This window comes from Staurois parvus, unplaced genomic scaffold (assembly GCF_062004578.1).
Source record: "Staurois parvus isolate SC_StPar_1 unplaced genomic scaffold, SC_StPar_1.0 ptg000148l, whole genome shotgun sequence".
NCBI lineage: Eukaryota > Metazoa > Chordata > Amphibia > Anura > Ranidae > Staurois > Staurois parvus.
Window position 1 is genome coordinate 688513 of NW_028317944.1, and position 12008 is coordinate 700520.

The window sequence follows — 12008 nt, forward strand, 5'->3', positions numbered from 1 at the left end:
TTTCAGCCAGACTAACTATGTAACTATGTATTGTATCTTTCTAGTATGGAAGAATATGAAGCTTTATGTACAAGACTTGCCATAATGGTAAATGGAAATTTTAAATGTATTGGACCTCTGCAACACATAAAAAACAGGTACATTTATTTACTAATTTGTAAATCAATATAAATTTTCACATGGTACACAGAAAATATATTTCTAGGCTATCTAACTTGGGAAAGCATTGTATGAGCTTGGCTTTATTCTATCTTCCATACATTTGAATGCTATTAGCAAAGAAAATTCAGTATATGCAAGCCAGCCAATAATATAATTGGATTACGCCACCTTTTATGAAGCATAATGCTTTTGTAATGATCCACCCACAGCTGCACATTGCTTTCCAGTCAAGAACAATTTACCGTACTTCTCCTGCATTGTGTCCTTCTTCTGGAATGCTTAGACTTTTTCTTCCAGATTCTTATGCTAGTCATACACAAGTCAAAAAATCATTTCAATGAGTTTTTGAAAAAACAAAAACATGTTCACGAGAGAAAACCATATTGCCATCATGTAATGACTACATTTCAAATGCTAAATTGTTTAGCGGGCATAAACAAATCAGTTTTTCATCAGTTTTTTGCTTCTGGGTCACATATGCGCAACACCAACAGTTTGATTTTTAATAGGGGAGAAACACATGTTTTTGATAAAATTTTAATAAAATTTGAAACAATAATTAGATGTGGTTTTAATCTTATGAGCGGTGTATAGTGAGATGGTTGATCCTGCATCTGTCAACCACCTACACACCATTGATAAAATTTAAAATGTACTGCAAACATACATTTTAAAATTCAAATACATTTTTAAAAATAATATTATTGAATCCTAAAAACAAAAAACAAATAGTTCTTATTATTATTATACAGTATTTATAAAGCGCCAATAGTTCACTCAGCGCTGTACATTACAAAGGGGGACAGAAAATGTGACATGCGGCGAGGCAGGCCAGTGAGGAGGGAGTTGCAGTAGTCGAGTCGTGATATGATGAGGGAGTGGATGAGCTGTTTAGTGGTTTCTGGGGTTAGGAACGTGTGTATTTTGGCGATGTTGCAGAGGTGGAGTCTGCATGAGTTAGTTAAAGATTGAACTTGGGGCTGGAAGGATAGGTTGGAGTCCAGAATGACACCAAGTACTCTGGCCTGCAGGGCGGGTTTGATGGTGGTGTTGTTGGATGTGATGGAGAAGTCAATGGGGGGTGGGGTCCGGGCTGGGGGGAAGACAAGAAACTCGGTTTTGGAGAGGTTCAGTTTAAGGAAGTGGAGCGACATCCAGTCTGATATGTCGCTCAGTAGGTGTGTGATTCGGGCGGAGACCGAGGGGGTAAGGTGGGGGGTTGAGAGATAGATTTGTGTGTCATTGGCATAGAGGTGGTAGTTGAAGCCGTGAGGGTGTATGAGTTGGCCAAGGGAGGAGGTGTAGATGGAGAAGAGAAGGGGCTTGAGGGACCCCAACAGAGAGGGGGAGTGAGGGGGAGGCGGTAGCATTATAGGTAATGCTGAAGGAGCGTTGTGACAGGTAGGATGAGAGCCAGGAGAGAGCAGAATCTCTGAGGCCAAGGGAGTGTAGTTTTTTTTTGAGGAGGGGGTGGTCGACTGTGTCGAAGGCCGCAGAGAGGTCAAGGAGTAGGAGCACTGAATAGTGGCCATTAGCGTTGGCGGTTAGCAGGTCGTTGGAGAGTTTGAGTAAGGCGGTTTCGGTGGAGTGTAGGGGACGGAAGCCAGACTGTAGGGGATCGAGGAGGTGGTTGTCATTGAGGTGAGAGCATAGGCGGGTGTAGACGAGGCGCTCAAGGAGTTTAGATGAAAATGGGAGCAGGGAGATGGGTCTGAGGTTGTTCAGGTCATTGGGGTCCAGGGAGGGCTTTTTAAGTATGGGGGTGATGTGTGCATGTTTTAGAGGGGAAGGGAAAATGCCTGAGGAGAGGGAGAGATTGAAGATGTGGGTGAGGGAGCGTAGGATGGAGGGGGAGGGAGGTCGTAGGAGTTATGAGGGGATAGGGTCGAGGGGGCAGGTGGTGAGGCGGGCATCAGAGAGGACCTTGGAGACTTCCTCGATGGTAGTAAGGTCAAACGTGCGGAGTGTTGGGGGAGCTTCAGTATGAAGAATGTAGGGTGGGGTGGAAGTGGAGGTCAGAGCAGTGGTGGGGCCGTGGGAGAGGGGTGATGAGGGGGTAGCTGAGTGAGGGGGAACAGGGTTGTAGGGAGTTTGAGCAGCGATGAAGTTCCTGCGGGTTATGTCGAGGGGGAGGGGGGATGAGGGGGTAGCTGTGTGAGAGGAGGCGGGTTGAGAGGGCGTGTGAGTTGCGGCGATGTCCTTGCGAATTGTGTCAATCTTGTTTTTGAAGTGATTGGCAATCTCAAGGGTGGTGAGTGAGGTGCTGGGTGGAGGTGGGGGTGGAGAGAGCAGAGAGTTGAAGGTGGAGAAGAGTCGGCGAGGATTGGAGGAGAGGGTCTTGATGAGGGTCAGGCAGTAGGCTTGTTTGGCTGCATGGAGGGAGGAGGTGTAGGTGTGGAAGGCAGATTTGTAGCGGGTGAAGGCTTGTTGGGATTTGGTTTTGCGCCATAGTCGCTCCAGGGCACAACTGTGTCATTTGAGGGCTTTGGTGTGATCAGTCTGCCAGGGCTGGAGCGGTCGGGGTCTGATGTTGCGTGTGGTTAAAGGCGCTGGTGAGTCAAGGGCTGTTGACAGCGCTTTGTTGTAGGCAGTCATAGCCAAGTCAGGGCAGGACAGGGGGAGGATGCTGTCATGGAATTAATCAGCTGCAGAGTGGAGGGGGGCAGGGTTAAGGTTGCGGAGGTTACGTCTGGTAGTAGTGTGACATTTGGAGGGGTAGGCGTTGGAGGACGAGGAGATAGAGAAGGTACTCAGGTTGTGGTCAGAGAGAGGGAAGGGGGTGTTAGTGAGGTTGTGGGGAGCGCAACGGTTGGAGAAGACAAGATCAAGGATATTACCATTGGAGTGGGTGGTGGATTGTATGCACTGTGCAAGTGCAAAGGAGGAGGTTAAGTGGAGGAGATGGGATGTGTCCGGGTTGTCGAGGTTGACAAGGATGTTGAAATCCCCAAGGATGATGGTGGGTAGCTCAGAAGAGAGGAAGAAGGGTAGCCAGGAGGAAAAGTCATCCAGGAAGCGGGGTATGGATCCAGGAGGCCGGTATATCACAGTAATCTTCAGGGGGTTGGAGAGAATAGTCGGATGCAGTGGGCCTCGAAGGAAGAGAAGGATAGGGAGGGGGAGTTTGGGAGAACTCGGAAGGTGCTCTGCGGTGACAGGAGCAGACCAACCCCACCACCTTTACGACCGTTAGGCCTGGGTGAGTGGGTCCAGGTGAGACCTCCGTAGGAGAGTGAAGCAGGGGAGGTAGAGTCAGTGGGCTGGATCCAGGTTTCCGTGATCGCTAGGAGGTTGAGGGAGCTGGAAACAAAGAGGTCGTGGATGGCGGTAAGCTTGTTGCATACCGATCGGGTGTTCAGGAGTGTACATGAAAATGGGAGGGGAGATTTTAGGGAGCGGGGGGACAGATACTAAGTTGCGGGGGTTGCGGCGGTATGTGGAGGCGGGAGGGTGTTGTGCGGGTGAGGGAGGTGGAGGAGGGCCAGGATTCGGGGAGATGTCCCCCATGGTTAGGAGGAGGAGAAGGGTTAGAAAGGTGACATGGGAGCGGGATGTGCAGGAGCGTGAGAAACTACTAGTGGAGGTGTTCGGGTCAGTGGGAGAGTGGAGTAATAGGAGAAGGTGGTGGGTGCCGTAGAGGGGTGAAGGAAGCAGTGAGGACACAATATACAAATGTTTGGGAGGAGCAGAGGGATAAAGTGAATGGATTTTGGGAACGGAGGAGAGGAAAATGAGGAGGAGTGGAAGAGGCATTTTGGAGAGGTGATGACAGCAATAGTAGGGAGATGATAGCAATGAGGGGGAGATGTACAAGTTTTGGGGTGGAGCAGAGGGGTAAAGAAATGAGATTTGGGAACAGAGGATAGTAATATGATAAGGAGAAGAGGGGGCATATTATATAAAAATACACGGAGTGGGACTCAGGCCTGTAAGAGATGTTTCCCAGGGTGTTTGCTTGCAGTCCGTGCAGTAGAGTTTCTTGCTGTTGTTGTTGTGTCTTCCTGCTGCTTATGTTCTCCTGCTTTAGTTCAACTGCTGTGTTTAACTGCTTCGCACTCGTTCAGCGCAGCACTGCTGTGTTTAACTGCTTCGCACTCGTTCAGCGCAGCACTGCTGTGTTTAACTGCTTCGCACTCGTTCAGCGCAGCACTGCTGTGTTTAACTGCTTCGCACTCGTTCAGCACAGCACTCAATTAGAAGCAGCACCCCCATCAGAGACTGTGCCCCCCCATCAGTGATCTCCCCCATGAGCTGATCTAAATTTATAGGGAGATGCTCAAATGAGCATTCAACTCCACCCCAATTAGAAGCTGATAAGGATCACATGAATAGTGGGGGATGTTTCACAGGGAACAGGCTACAGTCATAAACTGGGTGCAGCTAGTTAAATGAGATTCCCCTCTGTAATATAATGGAACTGTCTGTGAGTTTACGTCCCTTCCTGACAAGGCCATTTTTTGCATTACGGCACTGCAGTACTTTAAATGACAATTGTGCGGTCATGCAACACTGCATCTATATGAAATTGTAGTTCTTATTTACCATGAAGTGAGCTTTCTTATGGTGGTATTGGATTGCCTGTGTGTATTTTATTTTTTGAGCTATAAAACTATAAAATAAAAACCTACTATTTTGAGGAAACAAAAACATTTACTACCTGTAGACTATTTGTTATTAAACATGTCCATTAAAAAAATTAAAAAAATTAAAAATTTCATCATAAATTTAGACAAAAAATGTATTCTGCTACATGTCTTTGTGAAAAAAAAAATCACAATACGTGTAAATTAATTGGTTTACTTGAAAGTTAGTGTTTGCAAATGGCAGTATATATTGTGGGATTTTTTTATTTTTAATAGTAATAGCAGCGATCAACGACTTTTAGCGGGACTGCGGAGGACATTCTGACATTGGGGGGGAACTGACTTGGTGTCAGTGACGTCCCCAATGACATTAATATAGAGATCAGTGGTAAAAAAAAGCCCTGACATTATAATAAAGGAACTGGCCAGGAAGAAGGTTAACACGAAGGGCGATCAAAGAGTTAACTGTGTGCTGTGTGTGTTTTACTAGGAGGCCATGTGTTTGTGCTTCACTGTAATCACATTGCTTTGCATGCCTGTGCTTTGCAAGCTATCCAAAGCAGTGTGCATGAGCTGACAGGGAGGAGAACTGTTTTGTTTAATAACAGTTCTCCTCCCCATCATAAATGTTCAGCAGTCACCGGGCGCTGGCAAGTAATCGCACGCTGGGACCCGGTGATTGACAGACGTGACCCCCTACCCAGAAATAAAAAATTGCGTAGATATATGTGATTTTGTGCAACTGTGCGGTCCTGTAGCAATATTTCTGCTACAGGGCGGTTGGGAAGCGTTTGATTTAAAAAAATATATATATACATATATATATATACAGGAATTATACAAAAAATATGAAACGCCACATGATTTGCAGGTGAGAAAGTGACAACATATTTTGTATGTGTCTGTGTGTGTGTGTATATATATATATATATAGTGGGGCAAAAAAGTATTTAATTTAGTCAGCCACCAATTTTTCTCCCACTTAAAAAGATGAGAGAGGCCTGTAATTGGCATCATAGGTAGACCTCTAATATGAGAGACAAAATGAGAAAACAAATCCAGACAATCACATTGGCTGATTTGGAAAGAATTTATTTGCAAATTATGGTGGAAAATAAGTATTTGGTCAATATCAAAAGTTCATCTCAATACTTTGTTATATATCCTTTGTTGGCAATGACAGAGGTCAAATGTTTCCTGTAAGTCTTCACAAGGTTGGCACACACTGTTGCTGGTATGTTGGCCCATCCTCCATGCAGATCTCCTCTAGAACAGTGATGTTTTGGGGCTGTCGCTGGGCAACACGGACTTTCAACTCCCTCCAAAGGTTTTCTATGGGGTTGCGATCTGGAGACTGGCTAGGCCACTCCAGGACCTTGAAATGCTTCTTACAAAGCCACTCCTTCGTTGCCCGGGCAGTGTGTTTGGGATCATTGCCATGCTGGAAGACCCAGCCACGTTTCATCTTCAATGACCTTGCTGATGGAAGGAGGTTTGCACTCAAAATCTCACGATACATGTCCCCATTCATTCTGTCCTGTACATGTATCAGTCGTCCTGGTCCCTTTGCGGAGAAACAGCCCCAAAGCATGATGTTGCCACTCCCATGCTTCACAGTAGGTATGGTGTTCTTTGGATGCAACTCAGCATTCTCTATCCTCCAAACACGACGAATTGTGTTTCTACCAGCCAGTTCTATTTTGGTTTCATCTGACCATATGACATTCTCCCAATCCTCTTCTGGATCATCCAAATGCTCTCTAGCAAACTTCAGACGGGCCCGGACATGTACTGGCTTAAGCAGGGGGACACGTCTGGCACTGCAGGATCTGAGTCCCTGGCGGCGTACTGTGTTACTGATGGTAGCCTTTGTTACGTTGGTCCCAGCTCTCTGCGGGTCATTCACTAGGTCCCCCCGTGTGGTCCTGGGATTTTTGCTCACCGTTCTTGTGATCATTTTGACCCCACGGGGTGAGATCTTGCGTGGAGCCCCAGATCAAGGGAGATTATCAGTGGTCTTGTATGTCTTCCATTTTCTAATTATTGCTCCCACAGTTGATTCGTTCACACCAAGCTGCTTGCCTATTGCAGATTCAGTCTTCCCAGCCTGGTGCAGGTCTACAATTTTGTTTCTGGTGTCCTTCGACAGCTCTTTGGTCTTCACCATAGTGGAGTTTGGAGTGTGACTGTTTGAGGTTGTGGACAGGTGTCTTTAATACACATAACAAGTTCAAACAGGTGCCATTGATACAGGTAATGAGTGCAGGACAGAGGAGCCTCTTAAAGAAGAAGATACAGGTCTGTGAGAGCCAGAAATCTTGCTTGTTTGTAGGTGACCAAATACTTATTTTCCACCATAATTTGCAAATAAATTCTTTCCAGATCAGCCAATGTGATTGTCTGGATTTGTTTTCTCATTTTGTCTCTCATAGTTGAGGTCTACCTATGATGCCAATTACAGGCCTCTCTCATCTTTTTAAGTGGGAGAACTTTCACAATTGGTGGCTGACTAAATACTTTTTTGCCCCACTGTGTATATGTGTGTATATATATATTTACATGTATACACACACAAATATATATTATAATTTTTTGTTTTTATCTAACCTGATCTAATTCTTCTTTGTGGCCTTGTGACACACAGGGGAGCTGCACTTTCTTGCTCCTGCATCGAGCGTTCTCTTCTCCTTCCCTTATTCTCCACCTCTGGGCTTGAGATTCTGGCAGGGAGAATTCTGTCAAAGATCGCCAGTGAAGTGCTGAATCTGCACTTCATAAACTGGCCATTTCTGTGTTCTTCAATGACAGATTCTCTGAATGCTGAGCTGATCAGCGGAGAACATGATCTTCGCTGATCTCCTGGGTGTCATAAACTGTGAATGACCAGAGAGTAGCTGCAATCCTCTAAATCGCAGCTATTCTCTGTGTCATAAACGGACACCATAATACCCAAATGTGAATTCAGAAAATTGCAAACATTAACCAGCTGTAGACAATAATGTGAAAATATATATAATCTGTAAAAACTGTAAGATTTTTAAGAAGTCAGATTTAACCTGATATGTTAACACCCACATTACTTTTGGTCATTAGTGTCAATTCCTTTTGGGGGTTGCCCATTCTATAAGACTCCAGATGGAAAAAATCAATACGTCATTTTAGTGTTATCAGTGCAGCCCAGTCCACCTCTGTGGACTACAGAACACCCCCCTGTTTTGCTTTGTATCTAGTAGGATACTTTGTGTTATAAGCAAGGAAGCTTGTAAAATACGTATACACATATATGTAAAACATGCAATATTTGTGATGCCCCTATCATGGGGTTTTTCTGTGTCCACTCTTGGTGCTGTGAGAAATGCTATACAGTGAAGTCCACACACTATATCGGACTCTTGAATGACTCTTTTGTGCATGTGCTCCACACTAAGTGCAAACAAACGGGGTGTCAATCCACAGTGACAGGGGTGCCCCCTCACCTTCCTGCCCAGGCCCCTCAGGACCAATGAGCCAAATCATGCCTTATTATTCCTCCACAGACCGTCAGTCACGTGGTCCAATCGTGACGTAACGCGTAGATACATTCGTGGGAGGAGTCGTAGCGGTGATGCGGCTGACGCGGTGACGTCACATCCGACGTAGGTGCCATTTTGGTACACCTTATCAGAATCCGTGCATGCAGTACACCCATAGCATGGTGAAAAAGCGGTTTTATACCTACTAAAGTGTGAGTTGGAATTTTTTTCAGTGTTTATAGCGTTTTATGCACATAAATGGTTTTACACTATGCTGGATTTCTTTGCCTTGTGGGGAACATATTTGGAGAGGTTCTAAATTCCATTACTAAAGAAAGGGTCCCACCATTACTGCTGAGGAGGATCTGACGGTCTGTGGAGGAATAATAAGGCATCATTTGGCTCATTGGTCCTGAGGGGCCTGGGCAGGAAGGTGAGGGGGCACCCCTGTCACTGTGGATTGACACCCCGTTTGTTTGCACTTAGTATGGAGCACATAAGAGTCATTCAAGAGTCCGATATAGTGTGTGGACTTCACTGTATGGCATTTCTCACAGCACTGAGAGTGGACACAGAAAAACCCCATGATAGGGGCATCACAAATATTGCATGTTTTACATATAAGTATTTTACAAGTTATAGCGCTGCACTATTAATAGTTATTTATATTACATTGTATTGTGTGCCTGGGTTGTGGCATTTCAAGTGCTAGCTGTTTAGCGATAGGGGATTTAATAGCGCAGGAGGTATACTATACATTTATAAGCAAGGAAGCTTACCTCTGTGGTATACTGTATATTAATATATTTTTACTAAGCAGAAAAGGCTGTATATGCAATCTAATACAATTTTGGAAAAAAACAATACAAGACTAAGAGATATGCATAAAACATGTAAAATTCTACCTACTTCCTAGCAAATAAGCAAGTCTGTGTACAATGGAAATATGCTAAAAGATTACATAACTCAGGTTAGAGTGGGTTCCTGATCTCCGTAGGCAGCGCGGACCCAGGCTTACTCTACAGCAGTTACAGGAGATGGGGCGAAAAACATATTTTTCTTCTGTCATCCTAGAGTCCTCCTGTCAGGTTAACCACTTGCCCTCCTGAAGATTTACCCCCCCCCCCCCTTCCTGACCAGGCTATTTTTTGCGTTACAGCGCTGCATTACTTTAGCTGACAATTGTGTGGTCATGCAACGCTGCACACAAATGAAAGTTATGTCCTTTATTCACATCAATTGAGATTTCTTTTGGTGGTATTTGATCACCTGTACATTTTTTATTTTTTGCGATATAATAAAAAGAAAACAATTTTGAGAAAAAAACAATATTTTTGACATTTTGCTATTAAACATGTCCAGTAAAAAGTATTAAAAAAACGAATTTTGTCATAAATCTAGGCCAAAATGTATTCTGCTACATATCTTTGCTAAAAAAAAAATCCTAATACGTGTAAATTAATTGGTGTACATAAAAGTTATAGTGTTTACAAGTGGCGGTATATATACTGGAATTTTTTTATTTTTTAACTAGTAATGGTTGTGATCAGCAACTTATAGCAAGACTGCGGGACTCTGGCGGACATGCTGACACTGGGGGGGAACTGACTTGGTGTCACTGATATCCCCAGTGATCAGTGCTAAAAAAAAAAGCAATGACCCTGTACTAATAGCACTGGGCAGGAAGGAGTTAACATGAGGGGTGATCAAAGGGTTAACTGTGTTCAGGGAGTGTTTTACTAGGGGGCGGGGGGGTGCTTTACTGTAAGCACACTGCTTTGGATGGCTGTTCTGTGCACAGCCATCCAGACCAGTGTTTTCCCGAAGCCGACAGGGAGGAGGACTGCTAGTAAACAAAATAGTCTTCCTCCCCATCGGTGACCATCGGAAATCACCAGGCGCCGGTGAGTAATTACCGTACGGGACCCAGTGATAGAAAGCTACGGCCGCATTTCCCTACCCGGAAATGCAAAATCACGCGTATTTCTGCTACAGGGTGGTCGCGGAGCGGTTAATCTGCCGACTTTTTATTTGAAGAGTTTTGAGTAGCCAATCCCACAATTTCTTTTCTACCTTATTACACTGATGTAACATTCTCCAATTTAACCTCTAGATGACACTGTTGTATCATACATGCCATACTGTAGGTCATATATGTCAAAAGGCCACACTATTGTTGACCATTATTTACTTGAAAGCATTGCATAATCAGAATACCTGAAAACACAATAGAAGAAGTAGTATTTAATTACCAAATGACTTAGCCCAAAATACAATAGTATCTAAGTTATCATTGTTTAGAGGAGAGCTTGTGTAAATGTTTTTCAATACCATTTGTTTGGGAAAGTTTCCACTCAAATGTGATTACTGTTTCTAAGACAAACAACTTCTTCCCTGTAGTCTGAGGAAATCAGTACACATATACTGTGTGTGTGTATATACACTGTATATCAGGGCTTGAAATTTCCACTTGCCTGCTAGCCAATGGTGAGTGGAAATTATGGTGGGGTGAGTGTGTACCCCAGGGCCATCTTGCTGAGCAGGCGCGGAGCTCAGGCTGGATCTATCATTGGCACTGGGAGCCGTCAGACTGCTCAATAGCTGAGCGCAGTGAAAGCAAAGGAAGGAGTGTGTGCTGTGCTCCCTGCCTCCCTCTAGAGTGCAGTACCTGGCTCTGTGAGTGAACAACGAAGTACTGCAACTTTGTATAAGTGTGTGTGTGTGTGCTCGTGTACAGGTGTGTGTGTGTGTATGCATGTACATGTGTCTGTCTGTGTATGTACATGTGTGTATCTGTACATGTGTATGTGTGTGTACATTTATCTGTGTGTATGTACGTACATGTGTCTGTGTATGTATGCACATGTGTCTGTATGTGTATGTACATGTGTCTGTGCGTGTGTATTTCTGTGTATGTACATGTATCTGTGTATATGCGTCTGTACGTGCCTGTGTGTGTATACATGTGTCTGTATGTGTGTGTACATGTGTCTCTATGCGTGTGTGTACATGTTTCTGTGTGTGTGTGTGTGTGTATGTCTGTGTGTGTTTGTCGGTGGCGAGTAACTCTTAAGGCCTGGCTAGTAGCTCAGGACTTGTAATTTTAAGCCGTGTGTGTACGTATGTGTGTGTGTGTATGTATATATCTCAAACACAACCCCCCACCACCCCCATGTTTTGGGGCTGTGGAGGGGGAACATATTCTGTTGTCCTAGCACACTTCTTGTAGTAGAGTAGCAATGCTGCTTATCCCCAAATACTTAACAGAAAATATATGTTTTTGGGTTTAGATACTCTTTACTGTTTCCTGTGACTTTTTAAAAAAGGTTCTCCCTGAATAAAAAATTAAAGCTAAAATTTCTTAAAGCTGAACTCAAGGAAATATCGTTTTTTAACTCACAATGATCGATCTCTGTTACATCTAATTCCTCATATCTCATACCTGAAGGGCTGCGGAGGATGCAGGGATTTGTCTAGTCTAGTCTATTAGTCTGTGCTACATACAGTCAGTGCTGGTCTCTTCCTGGTTTTCTGGTCCTGGTGACTTGCCTTCTGTATATGGAACACAGAGTGGTGTGCCCAGCACACAAACAGAAGCTCTGTCCTTCAGAGAATACTGTGTTTGTTTGTTTTTTAATGAATACAAGTGATTCTCTGATAGGCGGAGATTATAACACTAACTGCTCCTTTCTGCCTAGTCCAATTAACTGAAACAACAAGGTGTTCTCTGAATGGTGGAGCTTCCAAGTAA

The 12008-nt window shown here is 44.3% G+C and overlaps 1 protein-coding gene across 1 annotated transcript in view; it reads left to right on the plus strand.

Annotated features, from left to right (window-relative positions):
* Positions 1–12008, plus strand: part of LOC149464696 (ATP-binding cassette sub-family A member 13-like) — a 594838-nt gene that overhangs the window by 553181 nt on the left and 29649 nt on the right. The window contains exon 34 of the mRNA XM_089674212.1: positions 45–137. Within this exon, the coding sequence (XP_089530338.1) occupies positions 45–137 (93 nt within the window). The remainder of the gene's footprint in view (positions 1–44; positions 138–12008) is intronic.